Consider the following 27,554-nt stretch of genomic DNA (forward strand, 5'->3'; position numbering starts at 1 on the left):
AGATAGCCCATATCCTGTATGATCGCATTATTGAAAGTATATTGCAGTATAAAAAAAAAGTGCTTCCTTTTTAAAGAGGGGTGTATTCAAGTTCAACCTGTGGCCTACATACAGTTGAAAATACAATAGGCCAGTTGAGTTAAATGCATTTTTCTCTGGTGCATTTGTTTCGGTGCTGTTGTTGTTGTTGAACTGACACGTCATTGTTAAGGGTTATGAAGGAGGGAAAGCCTAGACAATCTGAAGCCACACAATAGGCAGTCATCACAAAGCTATGCTGCCCTACACTAAAAAGCCCCATATAATTATCACGGCATTATAATCACGGGAATATACAGAGTTATTTTTTTAGTCTTAATGTATTTGTTGACTTAAAATATGTTATTCACTTTCTTGATAAGTCTGTACCATGTAGCAACTGGGTGAACTATGGGGTAGGAGTAAAACCGTAGTTTCCTGGACATAATTCGTTTTACTGGTGCTCTGGCACGGAATATATTTGCAAAATGTGTATTGGACGGTCATCGGACATTCCGCTTTAGAATCCCCACAAAGCAATCACACCAATTCTGTCCATAATCAGGGGAACAGACAGCCTAGTGGCTAGGGTACACGACTAGGACCCAGCAGGTTGGTGGTTCAAGCCCCTGTGTAGCCACAATAAGATCCACACAGCTTGAGCAAGGCCCTGAACCCCACATTGCCCCAGGGGGGGGATTGTCCCCTGATCAGTCTAATCAACTTCAAGCCGCTTTGGATAAATGAGTCAGCTAATAAATATAATGGAAAGCACATTAAGCTGCTTATGGTTTGTTAAGTAATTTCGCACATAGTTAAGCGTTCGAGAAGGCAGAAAGCAAGAAGCTGATTAATAAGAGGAAGATTGGACAAACAGAACTCACATATAGGCGTGATCCGAACCTCCCCCAAGACCACCTTCTTCTGGAGGATTGCGGTCCAGACCTGCCCCTGCTCCCGGACCCACTGCGTGGCGGTGCACTCGTAAACACCCTGGTCCGCAGGCACTGCCTCGGTCAGCCGGAGGCCGTAGACCCCGCCCCCCGGGAGGTCCAGGCGCAGGCCCCCATCCGCGTGACGCTGGCGGTAGTTGCTCTCCACGGTGACACCCGGCTCGGGCTCCAAGGTCAGGACGTCTCGGGAGGAGGAGCCATTCCTGACGGACCAGGCGACTGACAGGTAGGTGTTCTCCACGCGTTCCAGGGTCACGCTGCAGCGGAGATCGATGGGTCCGCCCTCGTGGACCGTCGCCGGGGGAACCACCGGTGTCACCTTCAGGGTGTCAGCGATGACTGCAGAGAACACAACCGTCGCACGTCAAATCAGACCAAATCAGGGCATAGCTTAGCCTAGTGGCGACGGTACATGACTGGGACCTGGGAGGTTGGTGGTTCATTGGTGTAGCCACAACAAGATCTGATGAGCCCTTGAGCAACTTAGCCCTTAACCCTGCATTGCCCCCTGCTTAGTTTAATCAACAGTAAGTCGCTTTAGCTGAAAGCTTCAGCTAAATGACAAATGATTACTATGATGCCAAATCTCCACCAGCAGAGGTGGTCTTGCTTTTACCCAAAACCTTTCCCTTCACATCAGAGGAGTGCTGCCAACATGGATAATCACCAGCTCTGTACCATTACCACTGCACTGTACACTAGTGCCCTTTTACTCCCTCTTGATTGGTTCGCACATAAGCACAAACAATAAACAATTTGGTCTGCACACCCAAAATATTGCATTGCTCATAATAGCAATTTGAGCACATCTACAGTTTTCAACAACATAACCAAAAGAACAAAATGGAGCACATTTTAGCTGCAGGTTACAGCTTTATATTTGTGTTTATTTGTTTATTAAAAAGATCGCCATTAGCTAACACCTTGATGAGCCTGCCTTCTGTATTTCACACACAATTAGGCTACAAACATCGGACGTTAACGTAACGCATACATGAACTAAAAAGAGCTCACTTGAATCCAAAGACCTGCCAGGCTGAATTCGGTGTGACACACGCATTTCCATTTCCACCAGTATTGCCTCCCTACACTGGATAAGCGCTCGTAAAATGCAAAAATGCTAACTACAGTGTCGTCACAAGCGCACAAGCTCAAGCGCACACCGGCCATTCCCAAAACAAGGTTAATGTTCTTCCTCGCTGGCTACACAGATGGTTACACTGCAAACGCAGAACAGAGAGGGAGAACCTCTTCGCCTTCAACAGACTGGGATGAGCCATGACTTGGATGGTATACAAAGCAGGCTGAAAGGTTTCTGGCACCTTTAGTGTGGATACCACTCCTTTGTCATGAATGATTCATGGTTCTAACACGAAACATAAAGAGAGAGAGAGAGAGAGCTGTACAAGTATAGTGTCTGTCAGCCTCATCCATCCATCCATCCATCCATCCATCCATCCATCAACCCATTATCTAATCTGCAGATTCCTGGTCAGGGTCGCAGGGGGTGCTGAAGCCTATCCCAGCATGCATTGAGAAGCAGGACTACACCCTGGACAGGTCGCCTATCCATCGCACACACATAATGAACTCACGCACTCCTCACCCTGCACCACAGCATCCAGAGGAAACCCATACAGACACGGGGAGAACATGCAAACTCAGTGACAACATTTGTAGGTAGACCAGTACACCAGCTTGTTAATGCAAATATATACAAATATAAATATAAATATATCAGCCAGCGGCAACTCAATGCATAAAAACATGCAGATATGGTCAAGAGGTTCAGTTGTTGTTCAGACCAAATGCCAGAATGGAGAAGAAATGCATTGTGACTGACTGTGGAATGAGGTTTGGGTACCTCAGAAACTGCGATACGTCTTGGGACTTTAACAGACAACACAGTTTACAGAGAATGGTGCAAAACACCTTCTGTGGGTGAAAACACCTCCTTAATGAGAGAGGTCAGAGGAGAATGGCCAGGTTTAAGGTCACAGTTAAAGGTGACAGCAACTATTTACAACAGTGGTTGGAAGAAGAGCATCTCTGAACACACAAAATATTGAACCTTGAAGTGGACAGGCTACAGCAGCAGAAGTAAAAATAAAAAACAAGTCTAATGTGTAAGTCTAGTGTATTATTGTGCCTGCTGCCTTTTGTATAAACTTTACACCTCAAAGCCATTCCACACACTCAGAAGCCAGCTGCTAATGTCCCAGCAAAAACCACACACACACACACACACACACACACACACACACACACACACACACACACACACACACACACACACACACACACACACACACACACACACACACACACACACACACACACACACACACACACACACACACAGTGCTTCCTCGTCAGGAAACGTGAGCGTCAAACAAGCGAAGCCAAACTCTGGGGACAGACAGCTGCACACATCTGCAGAGGAAGAGTGTTTTGTAAGGACACTAAATTTAGGGTTAAACGAAGTACTGCGTGTACTCCAGAGTTGCTTCGCACCAAAAACAGGGGGCGTGAGTATGACTTGAGCAGCAGATTTGGAGAGCGCGTAATATAGAAATCTGCACATAGATTATTTTTCAGGGAGATGTTAGCATCCCGGCTCTCCACTTACGCACCTAATGAGGGCTGCGGGGACAATTAGGCACAGCTAGGAATATGAAGCCTGGATGGAGGGAATTACTGTCTCTCTTCCTGTTAGAAGAACAGAGGGGTGGTATCACATCTCACAAAACCTGCTCACCTAGAAAATCTCTCACACTCACGCACACATTTTAATACTCTTATGTTCCCATATAATTCTAGTATTCTTGAACATAAATAGTTGTAGATGCATAAATGGTGGATAATCCAGAGCATGCATCTAGTAAGAGTCCATCTATGGATACAGAAAACAACGTCTCCCCAAAATGTGCCAACTGCCAATTACAGCAGATGCAGAGCAGAATCTTGCCAATGCCTTAGCTTTTGACTTGGTCATTCATGTTATCTGCAGACCCCTCACAACCAAACAACCAATAATCGAGGCTTCCAAATATAAACACAAATGGTTTACACATGTACCCAAGATGTAAGACAGCATCCTTGAGTGGTTGGTACTTTAAAACCTTGAGTGGTTGGTAATTTGAGAAGGAATGCTTCGTCCAAACTGTAGTCAAAAGTACACCAAAATGGTGACCTCTCTACTGTCCTCATCAACAACAGGCACATCTGGTGTATTAGCCGTAATTAGCAGACACACCCTCTCACAGAGAGCTCAGTCAGAACAAGAGCCAATCACACTCTTTTCCTCAGTCCTAAATCCTGGGCTTCTTCCAAGAAAATACACCCTGCTTGAGTAAAATAGTTATCAGCTCCCAACCTAAAAATAATCTTCCCACAACTTCTTGAACATAACATTTTTAAAAGATTTTTCATCAACAACAATTCAAATACCTGATGACTAGCATGCTAAAATATAGTCAAATTTTCCATCATGTGTTCCAAGTGATTCAAAATACTGGTTTTTCCACACATACCAGTTAACAAAAGCGTGAGGTAAAAAGCACTTAATGAGCGTGTGGTTTCTTTGTCTGGCTTGTGACTGGACTGTATTACTGGTTCTGCTCTTACACAATATTCCATCACACCCAGATGGCAATACATTATTCACATATGAGCAGCAGTGTTAGCGGTGATATAAAGGCCAGCCCTGATGAAGCGGCAGCGCTGATTCACTGTAAAAATGAGATGAAATATCATGCAGTTATCAAACAAAAACAAAATATCTAAATTTGAGTGCCACTGGCTTAGACTAGTGAATTTGGACACATTTCTGTGATATTATCTTGGAAATGGGTATAATAAAATAATTACGACTTAAAGCAAATACTGCAAGTATAATCACAGCACAAAGGGGTAATAATTTTTGTTAGGTACAACTAAAATATCAGAGTTAAATGCAAGCCACCTTTTACGACTTAGAGTTTTTATAAAGACTGCGACTGGCGGTCGATGCATTTCCCCTGTGCTGGCACTAGCAGGGCGACATCCAACATTACGGAATACTTAAACTGCTTCACCCCCGAAACTGAGAACTGCGCGATGCTACCCCCTAGGTCACGCGCCATCACATTTGTCTGAACTCTATGATTATGAGCAGGGCACTTGCATGCTGGTGAGTTCCGTAGATACCCTGACGGTTTTCTAGGGCTGAAGGACAGACACATTTTAACCAATGTTAAACCAATCAAATTCCTCACACTTTTTGCTGCTCAGTGATAGATCAGAACCTCTGATTACGAGTGATAAACGCTAAGCAAACGGGATCCTGCAACGGCCTCTTTTGCTTTTGAAGTTGGGTTCACACAGTGCACAATAAAACTTCCCACAATTCAGAGAGCACATTCTGGAATGTTAGGCAGCAGTGTTGTCACTGTGCTAATAAAATAAACAGGGTGCAGGAACAGGGTGATATGGCAGTTATGAATACTGAATATTGTCCACACAAAAAACATCTAATAGGCTTACTAGCTTTTAGTTTCTCACTGAATGTGTGTGCATGTGTAAGGACCTACCCTTCAGCTCGACGTCAGCATTGTAGTTCCCTTGCATGACGGCGTCGGTGCTTGGGGTGCTGCAGCGGTAGATGGCGCTGTCCGTAGCCTTCAGGTTGCGGATCCGGAGGTCCATGGTGTCGTCGGCCTGCCGCACCATGCTGATGTCGCCGCTGTCCACGCGGTCCTGTACAGAGGGGTCCGTGTAGCGGAGCTCAAAGGTCGAGATGAGATGGATCTTCTTGTCACCCTGCACCACCATCCAATCAAAGTCCTGCTCCCTCGGACCCTCGTAGCTGGACACGGTGCAGCGGATGAACACCTCCTGCCCCTCCACACGCACCAAAGGGCCCTCGGAAACCTTGACCACTCTTCCTTGGCCCCATTCTGCGGAACAGACACCGACACACAACAGGCTGACTACTGCCGCCATGGGGTGGCATATCAATGAGCAGAAACCAGTCACAACATTTCTGTCACCAACCGAATGCATTTCTCCATACGGAAGCATATCAAAAAAGCAGTGTTGAAAACCTGTACCAGACCAGGGTCAAAAACGTAATTGTTTTGGATTAAATTACTTCTCTGTGCTCAATTAATCTTTCCAGGTGCCACTGAGCCGACAGAGGGTTTGAACTTTGAGAACATTTCATGGGTTCCAATACACCAGACAAGCTCAGTAAAACATGGAAAAGCACTTGAACCCAAAACAATTAAGTATTTGATACAGGCCTGCTTAGTACATTGAATTTCCCCAAGTTTCATTTATAAATATCTGAACATTTTTGCAGGAGTTTGGGAGTTAGTTTCATGCTATTAATCAGGCCTGCATGTACTGTACATGACCAATGTTTCACTGCCAGGCATTACCAAATATTTGTGATAAGATGGACATGTACCTTCACCAAATCAAGGAAAAAGAGAATGATTGCCCAACGGACTGCCGGTGCGTGCATTTCTCAATTAGTGTCCCCTCTGCTGCCTGGGCTAGCCGTTAGGTGCAGGCTACACACTCTTAACCACAGAGTTCCTGGGTCTTCCACCGCCTGCGGCCATTCTTATAAACAAGTGTCACATAGTTCCCACATACCACCATCCACAGACTTGTGTATCGACTTTAGACAGTGTCAACTAGCCCCGAAAGAGGGAGAGTGTTTGTGGGCAGGTTTGGTACTTAGTTTAGTACTTCGGTCAAAGTTTTAAAGTTGCAGCAATATATCAAATTAAGTATTATCGGCCTGATGTTTACTGGCTTAGCATCCTACGCACCGTGAAACTGAAAATAAAAATATTGTGAATAGTGTGACTATGGATGTTGTCCTGCTAGGTATGCAAATTATCTGTCACTGGGGAATTTTGTGGGGTATTCAATGGAGTCTGGGTGGGTAAAACAGAGAAAGACACTGTAGAGCTGGTCATAATTAAAAAATGTTTTAACTGGGGTCAATGAGGGGCTATGAGAAAGTGAATATGAGGTCTAGAAACATATGTGAGCCCAAATGAATTTTCTGTTACCTCAGGCTGTTTTATTAATATAATATTTACAAGGATGTTTTTCCCTGCGTCCTGGGAACTTAGTGTGGTTTTTGAAGTGGTGGGAGGAATACGGCCACAACCATAGCTGTAAAAGCCTAGGATTTCAAAAGTACGCTGTGTTATAGGAGAATGAGAATGAAAACGGTGAGGGCACACCTGCTTGGGAGAGGGTGGGGGGAGTTTGGCTTGTCTGAACAGATATCAGGGAGCACAGCACACAGGGAGATAGGGGGGTTTGAACATCACAACAACAGACCAACGTAGCTGCAAGAGGAATGCGTGTGACTACTCTGTCCAACTGTTTCAACATCTCCCAATACTGTGCAGTCGACCTGACTACAGGCAAGGACTTGTGTACCCATTTAGTACAGAGTCAGTACTGTACTACAGTATCAGCAAATCATAATGAAATACCTCATTTTTACTGCCCATTTTTAAGAAAATTCGGAAGCCACAAACAGGCCATTAAGCCCACATAGGATTGTCAACAGTTGAGTCCAACAGTAAGCTATTGCATACATGAAGAACTCAAAGCCGAATTTCATTACCTTTTTTATTGTATTTGTTGTAAATGTACTATGGCCCCATGTTATGTTGACAAAAATAGCTCCTGGAGTTAACTTCATATTTCCACATGAGCATTAACAATGCAAAACCTCCAAATATCCAAAACCAGTCAGGTATTTTTAATTAATATGCATAAAAATGCATGTAAGACTTTTGTAAGCTACATCAAATATATTTCTCTGAATAGCCCTGGTTATGAATCATGTGAGCATGTTGCCTTATTCATCTTCGGCAGTGGTGCCCAATCATGTACCATGGAGGTTTTCATTCCAACCAATCACCACACCTGCTGATTTCACAAATTAGTTCTCTCATCTCTGGGTAAATGTGTGTTAATTAGTGGAATCAGATAATTTTGCGATTGGTTGGAATAAGAACTTGCATACTCTCGGCCCTCAATGGTACATGATTGGGCAGCACTGATCTCAGGCAGCCATATGTTGCAAAATAAGGAACTGTCCCTAAAGCAATGGCATGTTAAAATGGCTTAATACAGGTAGAACCATGAGTTTTAACACTTTCAAACGGTATATCCTGTTACCAGAGTGATTGAAAATTTTCAGGCTGAAAAAAAGGAATAAATGCAACAACAAAAAAAACCCTCAAGGGCTTAAGGGGTGAATATAGTTTTTATACTACTACCTCAATATGCTTCTAAAAGGAGCCACAGTACCGCAATAAATCCAAGCCGGCCTTTCCTGTCAGGATTAGCACTATGTGCTAACCGTCCCTCCAGCATCTTGCTTCTCCCGGCTGGCATACGGCACCGGCACAATTCCAGAGGACACCACTGTGCATGTTCTGCTCCTAATTTCTGTTGCCAAATCAACTAATTTTGTCCTGCAGAACCCAAAAAAAACCTAACATGAATTTGCAATTAGTTCCAAACTAAAGCGTGGCCACTGGATCCACCCCCTGGTCAGCCTAAGCCTAAACTCTTAACCCACAATGTTCCGGGACATCTTCAAACTAGGCACCAAGCAGGCAGCACCATTCAATGTTCCCTTTCACAACTACAGATACTGCCCGGACCACCATGAAAGGAGTCGCTCGTTGTGAGCTACTGCCTTTTCTGGGTGGATGTGGCCTCCTGGGTGCTCCTCGTGTAGTGAATGGGCACATATTTTAACACCCTACCAGCCGACCCCCTAGCTGTTTGCAGGAGCAGACTGCCAAGCGCTGTGACAGAGATAAGGGCTGAAACCATTGTAGGTGGCTTCAAAGAGAAAGGCTGATCAGGATAAGAATTAGGAAACCATTAATATAATTACACATTGGGTTAGCAATTCAACTCCATTCAATAGTCTATAAAACTCTGACGTATAGTCTAATCTTGGCAGACAAAGAAAATAGAAATTTCAAACTCCACTAAAGGGTAAAAGGAAGATTTGTGCAATTAGACATTGCCTAAGCAACACCAGTCTAATAAAATCTGACAAGAAGCCAAAGCCATATTTCAGTAAGTGTGGAATCAGAAGGTTTTGAATCACTTGATGTGAAAGGGGTTTTAGATTCAACAAGATATCTGTAGTATATTCCAAAACTGACCACGTTGCTATGAAAGAGTTAAACAAATCCATTCAACTTGAGAATTGGATCAGAATGTAAAAAACAGGACGGAGAAAGTGTTTTGCAAACAGCTGGGAACATTGGAACAGTTTGGGATTGTACAGGACAATAGGACAGACATGGTAATGCCCTATAAAACTCAGATCCTGCACTTACATTTAGGTCCAGCAAATTAAAAAATCTGGCTCTACAGGCTGATACTTGACTGAACTTATTTTATGATCGTTTGACATCCTGAGACTAAACAAAAGAAATAGCTAGGAAGTGTTTCTGCAAAGTAGAGGACAGTAAAACCCCTCGTTTGATCAAACGCTGTGCACCTATCCTGGGCCCAATAACACAACCGCAATGACAGAGGTCACCAACCCCAATCCCTGCCCCCATGTGCGAACTGTCAACAAAAAGTGTGTGCCTTTTGCACCATTTGCAGTCATCTATGTGCAAGCAAATCCGAATGCAAGGAAACAACTCAAGCTGAAGAAGACAATGACAATGTTACTACAGCCAGCAAGCCATCTTCTCCTGCTCTTCTGACAAAACAACCATTTTTTGTTGTCATAATGTTATCAGCAATGTTAGAAAGTGAAAAGGTGCCGAAATTGGAATGCAAGTTACAGTGGGGTGCAAAAATGTGGGCAAACGTGAACTCCAAATGGTACAGTGTTAAGCATGAGACCTTTCTGCAAATCTTAAAGCAAGAGTGTTTTTTGTTTTTTACTGTTTATAAAAGGATTACTCTTTGTTCCTTTTTAAAAAGATGACGACTAAGGCCCAGGTGATTTACTTCTTAGGGCTTCAATGAGTCAGGTCAGTATAATTCCAGGGCTGTACTTTTAATTCTGAAGTAACTCCATGCCTTCTAAATGAATGAGTTTCAGAATTTATTTACACCAAGAAGAAGGCCACAAAAACTCTCTCTCAATGTTTCAAACTACCTATTTCTACTGTGAAAAACATTACTAGAAAATGGAAGATAAATGGAACAGTTTAAGTCAAGGCAAGGCCTGGAAGACCAAGAGAGAATGGCCCGAGACCTGGGGAGAAATGCTCAGAAGAACCCACACGTCACTGCAGAAGAGTTTCACAGGACAACAATACAACAAACTTTAAACAACAAACACCTATATGGCAGTTGCCAGAAAGAAACGACAAAATGAAGCATCTGAAGTATGCAAAAGAAAACAATGTGCTTTTCACAAAATTGTGGCCAAAAAAATCTAACTTTATCCTACAACTTACACCAGTACTGTGCAAAAGGTTTAGGCAGGTGTGAAAAAATGCTGTAAAGTAAGAATGCTTTCAAAAATAGAAATGTTAATAGTTTATTTTTATCCATTAACAAAATGCAAAGTCAGATCTCAAACATGCCAGACATGCAAGGAGGCCAAATAATATTTCTGAGCTAGAGGTGTTGTGCTAGGAAGAATGGAGAGAGATTCCAAAAGTGAGAGACTGATAGACTCTTAGCTGGTTACAGTTACAAAGTACTAACTGATAGGGTTCACAAACTTTTGCACATGGCCTTTTCCCCCATTTTGAAATCATGCTTTAAAATTTGAAGAAATGGGTAATGTTTAACTTTATACCATTTGGAGGTGAGGTTCGCTTCTATTCACTGAGATAATTGTAAAAGGCTTTTTGACCAGACGTGCCCAAATTTTTGCACACCACTGTATGTGTAGAAGGACAAAATGCCCCCATTAGTCATCCTACAATCTCACTGCAAACATTCATACTTCCTTTTGGCTCAATTTGACCACCTACAGTTATAGCTGAATATCAGGAAGAGATCAGGGAGATGAGGCTCAAACTCAACTGAGGCATGCCTGAACTCATGACAAAAACCCTGCAGTGGAACATTTTTGTTATATAATCATCCCTCAAGAAACAGTGGCCACATGCAAGAAGTAGTACTACAATTTATAAACTATTCAACAACCATTAACCACAAACAAAGACCTGTAACCATAAACAATATACATAAATAAGTGTTCTGCACTGAAAGGCTCCACAGAGATCAGAGATAAACAGAAAATACATTTCATTTCTCAGGACATTCGCCCTTTCTTCCTGTCCTCTGGGTTCAAGCAGCAGCGCCCTCTAATCTTGAAATACTGCTGAACGTGTTGCTGTATAATCCACGGACCTGGTGACAGAGCAGCTGATAGAAGGGAATATTTTAGTAACAACGCAAAGCTGACGGATAATTCTTCAAAGAGGAGCCAGGCCTCCTCCATGCCCAGTGTGAAGGCCCAAAGAGGTGAACAGACTTCAGACTGGATATAAACCACTCAGGCTTGTTCACTAAACGTGAGCTGTGACTTTCTCAGGAAGGGTGACTTCATACCACCAGTACAAATGCTAAATCTCTTTTAACAGTCACGGAATATGTACTGTGATGTTGAACCCACTCACCCACCCCTCAACCAGCTTGTGAAATGAGAAGACACCACCACCACCACCCCCCCTCCAGTAAATCGGCAGATGCGTCTTGCAGCTCAGACATTTGATCATACCACCCTGTCCTAATATAAACCCTGGCAAGGGGGAGCCACTTCCTGAAGCCCAGAAAAGTCTCGACACTGTAGCGGCTGTAACAGCCATCAGACTGTACTTTCCACCACTGAGATCCTCACACTGATAAACATGCAGAAACAGACTTGGGAGAGAAGCCAATGGAGCAAGCTACAGCACCAGATCACAAGACACAAGCAAAAATATGCAGAACCTTGCAAATGAATAGATCAAATAAAACAGGAGGTGTACAATATCTAAAAAAAAACACCATGACATGTGAGTGTGTCATAACTGTTTTTGCAAAGAGTTTTAAAAAACTGAATCAATATATTACACTCCCTGTATTTGACAACATTTTTACAACCACCACCAGAGACCAACAGTTTTTGCAGTTCACAGGCTGTGGAAATCACACCTTTCCCCAAAACTGACAAAGACCGTTTCTGCAACCCAAAGGCTCGTAAGGGACCTCATTTTGGTCTGAGGGTGGTCAAATTTTGTAAGAGACAGGGAAATTGACGATTCAATTTTGTAAATGAATACACCCTGACATAAAATATTGTGAGTTTAAATATGTAATATTTGAACAGGAATTTTCAAGCAGTCACCTCAGTAAATGAATCATAATTAACCTAATTTGCCCAACATCTCGTTTGTAGGCTAATATTCTGACATTTGAATGAGGCTAGCGTTGCCTCTTGGAAAACTAATTGGATTCAAGAGCTGATTTGAACTTTGAGTTGAACACAAACATTTTGGCAGAATTCGTTTCAGAAGTATTGGGTGTGGGCAGTTCCACTTGGCCACCTTAATTAAATGTTCCGTTCGCTTCACCTGAACGGTCCAGTAGGCCCGCCTACCTGGTACGAGTGAGTCGGCTATTCGCTTACTGAAAGAGCCCTTGGAATGCAGTTTATATCCGACGGACTACATGATTGTGATCGACATAGCATATAGGCTACTTTTGACTATAAATGAAATAACAAGGGTCCCAAGTAAACAGGGAACACATAATTGAAACACATACGTCGTGGCAAATTAAACGAAAAATGAACATAGCATATGAACATAACAAATTCCACTGACTAGCTATCGACTACGCACACGAATCGATTTGAGCTGGCCCGCGTTTTGATAACGCTATGTGCGATGGTTTAAAACATACAAAAAAAAAAACATACCTTTATTAAAAACATAGACCAAGAAAGAACAACGCATGCTGAATGATAGACTACAATCACTAAAATGCACGCATGCTTTTAAAATATACAGCCTACTGCCAATTAAATACTATAAATGCATGGTATAAGTAGCCTACCCTAAAGCTAAGCATAACAAAGACTCTGTGTATAATGATGATTGTATGGCTGAAATCAAAGTTGGTTAAAGAAAAAACTTACCAAACGTTAAAAACAAAATGAAGTATGTGAAGAAAGCGTTTTCCATTTCGCCGCGTCTTTTTGCTCCCAAGATTTTCTGTCAAACAAAACCAATCACAGGATTGAAATGAAACAATCCCGTTTGGTGTGTTTCCCGTCTATATCACCACCGCCGGTTTTATAAATATCAAAAACTTTCCCTGAGTTGAGCGTGGATCAGGAATTGTATTAATCCGACTGAATGCATGTACGCAGCGTGCCTGTCCCGATGAAATCGGGACCGCTCGCATGATTCACTTTGAATACCTAATCAGAGTTTGGAACAGGGCAAGGGGGATTGCACCATCCGCGTCGCGCCCGGAAGCTCTTTTTTTTCTTTTTACGACAGAGGAGGAGACACGAACTCTATGATCTCTACAGGTAGGACAATCGAAACCATGTGGCGGTCAGATCGCTAGTGGCAGCAACAACTATAACAGGCCGACGGGAATAAAAAGATCATTTTATATATTTAACGGAATGCATAACGTGTTCTCTTTTAGCTGGGCAGGCTACAACAAACACCACTACTCCCAGTAGGCTGACTGTGATCGCTTGTTTTGATGTCTTGCGGAAAAAACTGCTCAAGCTAGGTTTTAAAACCGCTGGTAACCAGTTAGCCAAGCTCCATACTCATCCTCGTTTGACTAGCTCAAGCTATGATTTGAAATGGCTGGTAGCTGGTATTTCAAGCTGGTCGTAGCTGGATTTTACACCAGGATGAGCTGGTACCTAGATCCGTTCATAGCAACAAGATATTAGGCTATTAGCCTATATAGGCCAAGCATCACCAAGAGTTCCATTCATTTATATCCTACAACTTACACCCTATCATTAGCTCCAGTCTATACATCGCTATGACAGGAATCCACAACTTGACACAGCTTTGGATTGCTGTAGTTAGCTGTTTCCAAGACTGATCTAAAATGACCTCTGTTGGAGACCTGAGCAGAACTATTAGAGTATAGCATGCAATTGAGTTTAAGCCCACTCTCCTAAGAACATGGAGCAAGGTACCTTCCTGCAATTAAGCAGTGATTAATTGGACATAATGAGATTGTAACCTTTTATCTGATTCTTTCTTTTACTTTGCAGGTAATTTTTTGCAGGACCGATTTTGAGGATGTCAAACAATGTGCTTCGTATGCTTCAATATTTAAAAAAACATTTTGCAGTGATTTGAAAGTTTTACACTAACAGGTTTTGTTTATCACTTGTAACTGCATTTTTTTTTTCTTCAAAAAGGCACAAGCTAACCAATCACTCTTGCTGGAAAACATGAACGTATTATTGACACATAATAATAGTAGTGACTGAGGACAAAAAGGAGTGTATCCATGTAAACATTAAACATCATCTAGGTGTGCAGGGATTCACATTCTCTCAAGTAACCAGAACAGTGAGAGGTGGCATGTCCAGCCAAGAGCCCTTACTGCAGTGACACACCCTACAGTCCACAAATAAATCTCTATTGTGGAATATGGGAATAACACCTGGTTATGAAAAATAAACCCTACAGAATATCATTCTAGTTTATGACAGGAAAACTGGCATCAGCCAAAAGGTAAGGCAGTGTGAGAAGTTTTTCTGAGGTGAGTTCCTTCAGAGTGTTCTTGGCCTTGTGTGATGCGATGAGGAAGCTATGGCCGTATCCTAGCAGCTCACCTAAACACAAATCATCCCCAAGGAAAGGTATGTGTGGGGCTCTGCAAGAACTACGAGACGGCTGCCCATTGAGTTCTGGGAGAAGAAGCCATAGGTAACGTTTGGTATGTAATTTACGGCAACTGAATGGACAGCCTCCCTGGTGATAGGGCTGACGGGGCCACTCCACTGATGTCAAGAGGAGGACAGGACAATTCCATGGTAACCAACATTACATAAAAGCTACATAAAAGACCGACAGGGTTATTTGCTCATATGGTTATAGAAGCTCATATCAGTCTATTATGTAGCTGATATTATCACACAAATATCTGGCAGTTGAAACGTCTTTTCATGGAATTTCCCGTCAGGGTGGGTGCCGTGATGTGGCTAGACACAGACTAACACTCACCCACAGTATGTGTCAGTTTAGCAAGTTTCATCAACTGCCATTTTTGTAATAAAAAACAAACTAATAAAATAAAAAAAATGAATTAGTAAGTTTTTAAAAGCTTAAAAGTTGACAACAGATAAAAGAAGTACCCTGTGTGTTGCATCATATTTTACAGCTAAAACAGCTTTAGGTCTAAAAGTTGGAGATAGATTCCACCCAAGTCAATGACCGATGACCCAGCTTGAGTTTCACTTGCACATAGCGGTTGAATAAAGATTAGGGTTGGATTCACGGCTCTGTATCGATTGTTGTGGGCAGATGAGGTTTGAGAGTGTACCGGAGACAGAAAGGCCAGGGGCTGAGAAGTCAGAGCTGTGTGAGGAAGACCACACCTGGAGCAGAGCTGAAGAAGAGGTCAGGGGACTGTAATGGGGGTGTTGGGGATGTGCATTTTTAATCTGAAAGTAACCGGCAGGAGCATGCACCTTGGGTGATTTGGTAGCCCTCCGTGCGCCCTGCTGCCAGTTTTTAACAGCTATACCTGTCCCCTCCCACCCGAGAGATGCTTGGGAGAAACGTGCAAGTTCTCAGCGATGGCCTCGGGTGAAAATGGCAGCAGACCTACCTTCATTGCAGTGGTGCCAGTGACTCAGACAATATGACTGAAACCTATCTCTCTAGTGCAGCAGAAATGTACAGAGGAAGGGTGTATTGGAGTCCAAAGCTGCATGTTAGAATCTTTACATCCGCTGCTAAATGCAACGTCATCCCTGGAGAAGCATTAAGAGTATAATTAATTCCCTTGGCCAGGGACCTTGGTCTTAACTGAGCAGGCTAATCATATATCGTCTTCTGCACAGTGGTGTTCACTACTTCCGCAGCTGCAGTTTGAAGCTCAGACCGACACCCATTGACACTGCAGACTATGACAGGGGGACTGATAATGGAAGCTCATGCCCATCCCAATATAAGAAGAATCTTCTGGAAATGAGGTTTATTCCAGAAATAGGAACTAATTCCAGGAGCAATAGAGAAAATGGCAATCTGAATTTAGCCGGCAATCTGAATTTAGCCGTCACTCTGAGTCACGTCCACTCTCAAAGACCCATCTGAAGCCAATTCAAGCGAGGGGAATAACAGCAGGTCAACTGCTCTCTCCCAGTCACAGGAATTGGTAGCAGTTGTTGCCCGTGTGTCCATATGAAGGTGGATGGTTGATTTGTAACTGAACGTTGGAGACAAAGGCTGGATTGTATGTCCACTGCAAAGCCTTGCACTTCATTATTATTATTACTTATTTCTTATTTCAAACCAGGTCCTGGGTTTGTGGCTATAATTGGAAACCTTCCAAATTTGAGGTAATAAAACAATCATTCACATTTTCAAGTGACAATGTCACCTTCACTTTCTGGGGTGTGTGGCTAGTTGCACCGTGCCAATCCACCACCCCTTCCCTGGGCAAGTGTAAATAATGTAAATCAGCTATTGACTTTATTGTGAAGTAGTGCGCTTTATTATTTATTCAATTGAATCAACAATAGTCTTAATAAAAATAAAAAAAGGAAAGTTCCCCAGAAAACAAGTTTCACAATTATTGGCACCCCTGGTATACTTTGTGCAAACACCCCTGGAAAAAATGACAGTCATGTGTCTTTCCTGATAATTTGCGATATGGTTAGACAACATTAGAAGGATTTTTGACCATTCCTCCATGCCCCCCCTTTTCAGTTCAGGTTTTTCATTGGACTTAAGTCTGGGGACTGAAATAGCCATTGTTTTTACTTATCCGTTTCTGTTTGGTGTCATTGTCCTGCTGCACAATCTACCTATGGCCTAGACTCAGCTTCCTTTCTGCCGAGAGTACTTTGTTCAATTCACTGTGCCATTGATTTGCAATAGTGTCCCTGGACCACTGGCAGCAAAACATCTCCAAACATCACTGACCCACCACCATATTTGACAGTAAGTATGAGGTGCTTCTCCTTGCATTCCATTTTGCCAGCAAACACGTCGATGGTGTGTATGGCCACAGCATTCAATTTTGCTCTCATCTTCCACTCATAATTCCAATGAGGTTTGTCAAACTCAAGATGCTTGATTTAGTTTATTCTGCTCAGTAAGGGCTGTCTTCATGCCACCCGTCAAAGTTTGTTGCCATTTTGTTTTTTTTGACTTGGTGACCCCAAGACACAACCAATCCCTGCAATTCTTAAACTGCGATCTTTGGGTTACTGATGGCCTCCCTCACAATCTTCCTTACTGTCTGTGGGGATAATATGCTCTTATGTCCTATTCCTGGCAAGTTTGCAACCATTCCATATGTTTTATACCTTTTTATTATTGCCCTTACAGTGCTAAGTGGTATGTGTAACAGTTTATGTATTTTATTTGTGTCCATTACCCAAATTATGATTGTCAATTAACATCTGCGTCTTAGCATCTGATTTTGCATGTTTCTTACATTATTTTGAAACGGAAAGTGATGAAATGACACAATAAAGTTCCTTTACACTGAGAACTAAATGAAAGTAAAATTGTCTTGCCAATTTCACTTTGATTTTATCTACAATAATTGTTAGGGGTGCCAATAATTTTGGCAACTGCGGTTTTCTGAAAAAATTTGATTACTACATTAGAGGCATTTAAACATGAGAATAAATGTATTGAAATAAAAGTATATAGTTTTCCTGTATGTTTGAACATAAAATATAGATCATTATCCATGTTGTTTATTATATGCAGCCTTTCTTCTCCATTTTTATTAAAGGCGTCAATAATTCTGGAGCCCACTGTATATTCTTGCAATCTTTCAGTCCTGCCTGCTTTGGTGACTTAATTCTGAATGACTTTTAAACCTGCCTAGTCTGTGAGCCAGACCCACATTAACTTATTATAGCTAAATACCTGCTATCTCTGGTCATGTGATTTTTTTTTTTCTCTCTCTCATTGAAACCAACTGGAAACAGCAATTCATCCATCCAAAACTTGTTTGGGTCTGATTGCTATATATACAATTTCTTACTGAATTCTCTTGTTTAAAAACATATATAGTGTGACTGTCTCTGCATGCGTAAGATACATTTATATTTCAAATTCACAATAAAAAAACAAATGACTTATTTTAAAATAATGTCAAATACAATTTTCATAAAAACTGCAGCCTCATGTTGGTTTACACGCCAGCTCAAAACGTAAAATGGGCTTGCAGCGCCACCTACTGTTATTTTTATTATTTATTAATGACACTTTAGGTCTTTGGACCTTGGGAGGAAAACCCTCACAGACACAGGGAGAACATACAAACTGCACACATGAGTTGTTGGGTGGTTGGGAAATCCCATTTATTTATTTACATGGATTTGATCATTGGTGGCAGAATAATTTTACAGTGGTAGCATATAAACCGCCATAGGCCCATGCTAGGAATGTTTGAGTCTCTTTTTTATTTTCAAATAGCTGGAAAAAAAGCATTAATTTGTATCACAAGCAACAGACAAATTATTTCATTGTAAAGGTGACGTTTTGTGCTCAACTGTTAATGGCGAATAAAAATAGGCATACATCATGCCATTATCAACTTCCAAACTGTTGTATTTTTGGGCATTTTCACTTTGTATTTTATAGTTTAAATGTTATTTTCAAATGCAACCTTGCCATGTATAGGCATGTCGGATAGACTGCTCAGCCACTGGTGCACTTACAGTTAATTGGGCTCGTTATGTGGATGTAAATGCGTAAGCGTTTCTACGGGTGAATTAGTCAGTAGGCTATATTTAAAAGCAACTAGTTACAGTTGGCAATGTGCCATAGACTAACTTAACTACTATTGCAAAACCAGTACACATGGGGGATTCCAGAACCGATTCCGAGAACCCCGTGCTCTAATATTATTCACGATATCCCATCCGAAAATGGCGATACAATTCCGTTAAAAAATAAAATCGCCTGCCCTGTTTCCTTTTTCATGTATGTAGGCTACTCGAATAGTAAAAATGTCAACTGTTTCTGACATAATGTGTTGTAAGCGAAAGTATTCGTTTAGGTTTTGCGTTTGACTGTCAAGCGTCACAGGCAAATCGAAACTACGTTTCCGCAAAGCGATGGCAGGGAAATACTTCATTATCGCAACACTGTCGTTTCTTATAGCTAAATTCACATTTGGTAAGTGCTGGGGAACTTCCGAATTGTGGTTGTTTCTGCAAGAATATCATAGGCTATGCAGTGTACTTATGAAGCAATACTTCCGTTTCGTGAAATGTTGTGGTTAAAATTAGTCGCCTCGTCGCATAGCTAGATCGTTCGCAGTCGTGTCGCCTTTCTGCAAATGTGAATTCGTTTTAAACAGAATCAGTTTAATATAGGCTATGTTGTAGTCCATTTAAATCACACTGTCGTCGTTATATGCCACCGCCTTCATATTCGAAAGGTGCTTTGTGGGAATTATTTTTATAGCTATAGACAGACGTGGTTTTGAATAAAAATTCAGGCCATACGATTTCATTGTGTGCTGGCCTAACTAGTAGCCTATGTATTTGTATATGAATGTAACCGCCAAATGGCGAAACGCCTAAGCTTATTTATGGAGGAAGACCGGGTAGCCTCTACAGCACGGTAAAACAAGCGTAATGTCCTGCAAAATATTTCAAAGTCAAGTCTTGTTCAAACTTTTTTTTCGTCCTTGCCCGGATAGGTGTGGTGTTGACAAATTGAAATGGTGAATAGCAAGCACTCGCTGCGAGGGTGACACGTAGTCGAGAAATGAAACGTATGATCCTGGTTTAATTGTTTTAGAAAAGAAAATGGCCACCTTGGTCCAGAATTGTGTGCTTGTTCATAGCTTTTCGATAAACCAAATAATTTCCGAGATATTTAAAATTTTCCAGGGTAAAAAGTCCAAAGGAATGAATGGAGGAATATTCAGTTTCTACAGTGGTGACTGTTTTACGTTTTTTAAACTACCATTACCCTCTCAATTTTTACACCACATACGTATATTATGCATCAAAATGTTCATATACACTCAGTGACCACGTTATTAGATACAACTGTACACCAGCTTCAAGTATTTAAACTCCATAGTATTAGCAGTAGTGGCAATAGTCCACCGATTTGTCGAATGTCAGAATAGCCTCTGCCCTCTAGCACAGTTCAAATACACAGTTCAAAATGACTTTGTGCAAACTTACCTAGAAGAACTGATGCTGGTTTGAAGGCAAAAGGTGGTCACACTAAATATTGATTTTGATTTTGATAGTTTATTTTTATCAATTAAGAAGAACAATTAACATTTCTTTATTTGAAAGCATTCTTACTTAAAAAAATTTCACACCTGCCTAAAACATTTCACAGTACAGTATATTTTCTTGATGTATAAGTTAGATGTATATAATCTTTGTGTTATATTGAATCATTTAATGTTTTTACTTTACTTACTTTTGTTTTACTTTTATGTCTGTTTATTTATATTCTGTTCTCATAGTCTACCTATAATAGTATGCCAACCCTGTAAACACAAAAACACAAATAAACTAGCCAATGTGTATTTTGCGGTTGAAACTACCCTCTTCATGCCCTTGCAGGTGAAGATGTGAACTATGGATGTACAAATGGGAATATCACACTTAAAGCTAATATCAGGGGTATACCTGAAGAAATCCTCTGGAAATGGAATGGCAATAAAGTGCTTGAAGTTGACAAGATTTCAAGTGAAGTATACATGCAGTTCAAAGGGCGAGCCTACGTGAACGTTAGTACGGGAGACCTTACGATCACAGGCCTCACAGAAGGTGACAGTGGAGATTACAAAGCTGAAGTACAAGTTGAAAAAAAGCTACAATACTCACAGCATCGTGTGGAAGTCATAGGTAGGTATGTTTGGGTGCACTAACATGCTCAGGCTGTTAAGAGTGATCTGTGGCTTTTGCTTTTGAAATGCACTGTAGTAATAATGCACAGAATTTTAATTTCCCAGTGTTTCACTACATTTGACATGCTGATATTTTGTTGGTATAGTATAGTCAATACAAGTGAACAAACCAAAACCTAGGCAACCATGATTGTTCAGCTTATAGTTAGCTATATAGAGATTATTGCCATTTTGGTTTATATTATGGGTATTTACTTTATATTATGGGTATTTACATATTTATTGGTTAAACAAACCTTTTTGAAATATGATATATTCCCAATGGTTAGCCAGATATTTGACGAGGTCATATAAGGACACAATGGAAAAATAATTTAAACCAAAGCTATTTGCAACCAAAATATTCCTTAATATTCCCCTGAGCAAGACACCTAACCCCCAAATGCTCCTGACAAGCTGGCCGGCGCCTTGCATGGCAGCCAAACACCGGTGTGTGAGTGTGTGTATGAATGGGTGAATGAGAAGCATCAATTGTACAGCACTTTGGATAAAGGCGCTATATATATGCCAACCATTTAACATTTACCATAAGACGTTTCTCCTTGCGTAAGGCGCTATATATATGCCAACCATTTAACATTTACCATAAGACGTTTCTCCTTGCGTAGATCCGGTGGCAGATCCGATAGTAACCTGCGAGATGAGCGGCAGCGCAGTAACGCTGATCTGCGCTTCGGACCTGAGCCTGTCGACCACCTACAGCTGGGAGGGACCCAACATGGCGATGCCAGCCTCAGGGTCCGAGCTGCATCTGGAGATCACGGAGAGCCGCGATTCCGTCTATACCTGCGTGGTGAAGAATCCAGTGAGCGAGCTCAGAGCAAACTTCACTCTTCAGCACTGCTATACTGCCCGAGGTATAGCCTCCACATCTCCAACCATCGAGTGCACTGCAAAAACCAACATGTATTTTAGTCTGGATTTTGACCTTACAATCTTATCTGTATTACACTTTTGCAAAATAACATGCATACATAGTCAATTAGGTGAGACGGTTGATGGCAGTTCAAGATTTTCCAATGGGGCTAGAATTTTAACGTGTGAACTTAAAACAAGATAATATTTTTTACTTCAGAAAAAATATGATTAAGTCTCATGACAAGACAACCCTTCCCACTTCAGACAAACTTTTTTTGCAGTGTGATGCCGGAAAAGCAGTTTTGACCAGGTTGTATGGGTTTATGTATAGCATCAGCTTTGCTGTCCATGACCATGCCTAGCTGGCACACGGAGTAATGGCACTCTTAATGGTGTGATGAAGCTTTGCAAAAACATTTCAGGGAGTCTGGAAAATTGGTGTATTCAGTATACACTTTTTAAGAAACAGGCAAAACTTCATAACTGACACATGGACAGATAAATCCCACAAATCGCTTGGCTGGGTAGACCAACCATTGGAAAATAAGCCTTGTTTGCAAGAGTCATGGGCCAGTTTTCAATACATCGATTAAGCCTAGTCTAGACTGAGAAAATCAATTGGTCAGATTCACAGATACAGATTAAGCCTAGCTCTAGACTAAATTATTTGTCCAGGACTAAGATTAATCTGCGTCTGTAAAACTGGCCCAATGAAGATCTCCATTGAAATTTTGGTCTTGGACTAGGCTTAATTCATCCCTCAGAAATAAGAACTGTGTGTCCAACTAAGTTCTTAACCTGTGATCATGTGCCGCAGTTAATTTCAGCCTCCAGATTGATGCACATCAAAAGATAAGAGGAAAACAGGTCAGTTTTTCCAACAGCCAGATTAAAGGGGCCAGGCCTTTGTCACTGATGTCACCTTCAGGTTCCCTTTCATGCAACAATCCCAGGTGTATAGAAACATGCAGGCTTTGTGAATAAAACAATAATGGGGTGGCCTGTAGCGTAGTGGTTAAGGTAAATGACTGGGACAGGCAAGGTTGGGGGTTCGAATCCCAGTGTAGCCACAGTAAGATCTGCGCAGCCGTTGGGCCCTTGAGCAAGGCCCTTAACCCTGCATTGCTCGAGGGGAGGATTGTCTCCCGCTTAGTCTAATCAACTGTACGTCGCTCTGGATAAGAGCATCTGCCAAATGCCAATAATGTAATGTAATGTAATAAAACGTAGTACATAGGGAACATATAAATAACAGAATTGTCCATAATGTAAATGGTTGGCATTTATATAGCGCCTTAACATAGTTTCTAAATGAACAATATCAAATCTTTCTGTCATGGGCAGCAAAATATAATTTCAGGATTTTTAAAGTGTAAATTGAAATCAACTAAACCCAGCTTAATATCAAAGTACGTTCCTTTGCTCCTTTTACAGGTGATGGTTTAGGTAATCATTGTTTTATTGTTTTTCAGGTGTGGTTACTAACCTGGTCATAGCTATTGCTGTCCTTTTTTTCGTTTTTTTGGGAGCTCTTGGAATATGGTTCTACTACAAGAAATATAAAGGTGAGCCAACGCCTTTACAAGACGATGCAGTCCATATAGTAGACACGAGATAGAAAACCCCCGTGGTCCTTTAGCTGGACGTTGATCCTGGGTATCGTTAGACATTCAAGAAGAGATTCTCTTCATTCCAAATCCCTTCCTATTTTCATGCGAAAATGAAGGAACACAAAGACTTCAGAGTTACAGAAATGTTTTATTTGATTAGTATGTTTCTTATCAGGCTTTAATGTGCTTTCTCACACAGTCACAGCAAGTCAACAAGCAAGATGTGAAATGGGGGATAGAGAAAACGGTAAAAAAACAAAACATAATTCTAATAAATAAAACTAAAAAGGTTTCACTTTTTTTATACTCATTTAATACATTAATACATCATCGTCAGCTGAAATAACTGAAAATGTGTCGCTCTATGAATCCATTTTCACAAAAACATAATTTCTTTTTAGAGACACCGCATGAAAATGTTCAATCTCTTGAGAAAGCAGGTTTGTAAGCATTATTTATATTCGTATTTTACATGATGCAGGATATGTTAATTTCCTTGTGCTTATAATGAGGAGGGGGCTGTGCATTAAGGCCAAGCTCAGATGTCCTACCTACCAGGCAGTGAACAACCATTTTATACATCAGCCAAAATGGTCCGAATGTGAATATTTCACAGGGGTTGTCAAGTGGGCACCTTCCTTTACCAGTGTTTCATTGAGTTAGGCCCATGACTCCTCCAGAAGGCTCAACAGTGAAGCCTAACGTCCCCGACCCACCCCTTTCCATACTACCATCAGGCACCCTTCACTTGCCCATGCACAGAACAACAGTACCACACAGACCGCCCCAGTGACTAAAGTTGTGATAACCCCACTGGCACCGTTGATGCATGCTCAGTGCCACCGGTCCCGTGTGGGTTTCTAAATAACCACCCGCCTAACCTGCCAACTACCTCCAAAACAGTACACTGCCAACACACTAATCCTCCAACCCAGCAGTGCACTGAACAACGATACTGCCAAACAATAGTACACACCCTGCACAGGCTGCCAGTACCACATAGACCTCCCCGGTGACTACGGTTGTGATAAACCCCACTGGCACCGTTAATGCATGCTAATGTGTTCCTAATAAAGTGCTCAGTGAGTACAGCCATATAAATCTGAAGCAAAAAATAGCTGTGCAAGCTATGTATGTATCCTTGGTTACGGCTGTGTGACAAGGAAACAAATAATTTAATGTGGATCAAGCAGGAGACTCAGGAGTTCCTCACTGCAAGCCCAGACAGCTCAACCTTCACAGGCCATTTATATCTGATCTCTGCCTCTCTTTCTCTTCTTTTCTTAATACCAGAGCTCGTCCATGATAAAAACAATCCGGACAAAGGAAGTCTGAAGAATCAGGAGGACAATTCAAATTAAATTCTTCCATTTACATCTCTTCCTGGGCAGGGGCATGTCGATAATGAGCAGGGGGGTGTTGATAATGAGCAGGGGGGTGTCGATAATGAGCAGCGGGGTGTTGGTAATGAGCAGGAAGAAGCTGCCAGTGGGACAGGAAATGAAGAGGACAAATCTCTCACTAGACAGGAATTCACCAATAAGGCAGGAGCACAAGAGGAAGAAAAAGTCAAAGAGGGGGTAGCCAAATGCCAAGGGGGAAATCTGCCAAAACCCCCCTGGAAAACCCCAGTACCTTCGATGGGGCAGAGCAGGAAGAGGAGGGAGAGAGAGAGGTTGAAAGTGCACGGAGAGGGAGCGAAGTACAGGAAGAACAATCCAACACTGAATCGCATGATCACGTTTCACACCCCAGGGACTGAGGCAGACAAAATGGAGGACAACCTGAACGGTGAAGCAAAGAGCCACAATGCAAAAAATGAGTAAGAATTTAACTCCAAAAACTGTGGGTCAAGATTCTGTCAAAAAAATATTTAAAAAAACGATATAATATTGTCCTGCCTTACACTAGCCTCCTCTTAGCCCAGGGGGGACTAGTGAGGTCACAGGCAAGGTCGAATGCTTGAGACCTTGAAGTGTTCAGAAACAAAAACACCCAGTTCCTCCCAGTTTCCGTGTTGACAGTACATAAGCAGGGTGAGTCAGAGCCACTACAGGAAGCAACAGTAACAGCAAGGGCAGTACCAAAAATAACACAAATAACCAAAAATCCCCTGACAGTAAAGACTCTTCACAAAATAGCATGATGACAGACACTACACGAGGACACACCGACGGCAAAGACACTTAATGGAATAACACTACAACACAAGAACTTATGGAAAGCACCACAGTCCACAGATAGAAGCTATGGAGACTGGAGAACACAACTAACGACACAGACACTACACAAAACAACACTATGGCAGAAGAAGCTCTGGAGACTAGAGCACAGAAAATGACACAGACACTACACAAAACTATAGTATGGTGGAAGAAGCTATGGAAAGCAACACTGCGACAGGAATACTCACCACAGCTTTAAGGTCATTGAGGAAATATTGGGATGTAAACATGCCTTAAATAGCTTACTCTGAGGCAATTCATTAACCAATTATGGAATAAGGCACCCTATAGAAAACACATAGAAAGGCCTAGGAATCACTGGTCATGTGTCTTGAAATGCGGTCATATTATGAAATACAATGCTGCTGTTGCATCCGTCTGTTAACCTTTGTCTAGTCTTAACATTCTGTATACTCCCCTTGTATGACCAGCTTTCACTAAACCCCTAAAATAAAGCAACTTATTGAATTTTAAATCTATTTTGCTTGACGAGACAACCTGTCACTCATCACAAACTTTGTCATCAAATTTCAAGTTGAAAAAAGATTATTTAGGGGGTTTACTCTGCTGTGAAACATAGTGGCGGGTCATTTTTGACCCTTAAGACAACACAAGGGTTAAACGTGCAGGTCGCATCCGCCCATAAGGGGTTAATGGCACCATAATGTTTATAATTGTTATTGTTTATTGTATTTATTTAGCAGGTGCTCTGATCTAAAGTGACTTGGTATCATGGTACAATATGCAAGTCGCCTGCTCTTGCAGGATGGGCGAGTTTTGCAGACACCGATTAAGCCTGGTCCTTGACAAAATAATCTTTTGAATGGAGATTCTAGATACAAGCTCAATTTCGTCGAGGACTAAAGCTTAATCTGCGTCCTTGAAACAGGTCCCAAATGTTCTGTGGCGCTACGTCCTGATATTATCCTCTTTGGATGCTGTCTGAAGACAGATTCCTGGAATCACCTGTATTACTGTGGGAATGGTCCCACTTTCCCATGAGCAGCTCAATCAGGTGAAATGATCTTCTCTTCCTCAGTGTTCTGAAGCAGGCAACAAACAAACCCAATGTCCTTGGAATCTGGACATGGTTTTAACCAGTTGTGCGTATGTGTGAATTGAAGCTTTCTTTCATGTTCTGTTCGATGCTTTGAATTATCACGAGGAGCATACTACCATGCTTGCTAGTTCCTTGTTACAATTCTTTGTATTGGAATGTTTTGGGTTTTTTTTCATGAATTTTGCAAACTGCTGTTGCTTATGCTATTGCTTATACTCCACAGAAATGTAATTCAGATAAATAAATTACTGTAGGTTAAATGTGAATTTGACAAAATGTTCATTTAACACAAAGCAATGGCGGTAAAAGAAGAGCCTTGTAAATTATGTCAGACCATGTGTGCAGCCTCAGCTAGAAGCCATGCAACTGGTAACAATCTGAATTAAACACCCAGGAGGAGGGAAGACATGACACCAGTAATTTAACATTTGTACAATTTGTAGATATCACAAATTGTCTATACACACAATTGTGCTATACAAATCCCATGTTACTCCTGTCATAATTCTTCAATGTATCAAGCCTTGTTGTACCAATACCGATCACAGTGCTTGGACGGGAGGTGGATGGAGAGAATCGTGGAAGAGGACCTGTCAGTAATTGGCTGTGTCATTGTCACATGGACTTTGGACAGTTTGGGTGTAATAATGAGGTTTTGCTTGATCTCTGGGTCCAAGTGGGCAAACTTCAAGCAATATGTATGAAAACT

The 27,554-nt window shown here is 41.6% G+C and overlaps 2 protein-coding genes across 7 annotated transcripts in view; one reads left to right on the forward strand and one right to left on the reverse strand.

The window, feature by feature from the left end:
* LOC133116433 (prostaglandin F2 receptor negative regulator-like) overlaps positions 1–13,424 on the reverse strand; it is a 37,811-nt gene extending 24,387 nt beyond the window's left edge. The window contains exons 1-3 of the mRNA XM_061225948.1: positions 13,111–13,424; positions 5,543–5,908; positions 903–1,310 (exon numbers count right to left, since the gene is read on the reverse strand). Of these exons, the coding sequence (XP_061081932.1) occupies positions 903–1,310; positions 5,543–5,908; positions 13,111–13,156 (820 nt within the window). The 5' untranslated portion in view covers positions 13,157–13,424. The remainder of the gene's footprint in view (positions 1–902; positions 1,311–5,542; positions 5,909–13,110) is intronic.
* A 2-nt stretch (positions 13,425–13,426) lies between these two features.
* On the forward strand, positions 13,427–27,111 carry LOC133116434 (lymphocyte function-associated antigen 3-like). 6 transcript variants are annotated; one of them, XM_061225951.1, is made up of 7 exons: positions 13,427–13,509; positions 20,746–21,030; positions 21,701–21,949; positions 23,423–23,515; positions 23,760–23,807; positions 23,962–24,000; positions 24,854–27,111. In XM_061225951.1, exons 1-7 carry the CDS (start codon positions 13,497–13,499, stop codon positions 24,919–24,921), a joined length of 795 nt encoding a protein of 264 aa, XP_061081935.1. In that variant the 5' UTR covers positions 13,427–13,496; the 3' UTR covers positions 24,922–27,111. The 6 variants fall into 6 exon arrangements, with proteins under 6 accessions (XP_061081935.1, XP_061081933.1, XP_061081934.1 ...); XM_061225949.1 differs by lacking the exon at positions 13,427–13,509 and adding an exon at positions 19,019–19,327; XM_061225950.1 differs by lacking the exon at positions 13,427–13,509 and adding an exon at positions 19,355–19,592.
* The last annotated feature ends 443 nt before the right edge of the window (positions 27,112–27,554 follow it).

The sequence above is a fragment of the Conger conger genome, chromosome 17, assembly GCF_963514075.1.
Source record: "Conger conger chromosome 17, fConCon1.1, whole genome shotgun sequence".
NCBI lineage: Eukaryota > Metazoa > Chordata > Actinopteri > Anguilliformes > Congridae > Conger > Conger conger.

Coding starts and splice junctions, on each gene's coding strand:
- LOC133116434 (XM_061225949.1), top strand. CDS start 19,267: ATGGCAGGGAAATACTTCATTATCGCAACACTGTCGTTTCTTATAGCT. Junction 21,031..21,700: donor GCATCGTGTGGAAGTCATAG/GTAGGTATGTTT, acceptor CTCCTTGCGTAG/ATCCGGTGGCAGATCCGATA. Junction 23,516..23,759: donor CTACTACAAGAAATATAAAG/GTGAGCCAACGC, acceptor TTTCTCACACAG/TCACAGCAAGTCAACAAGCA.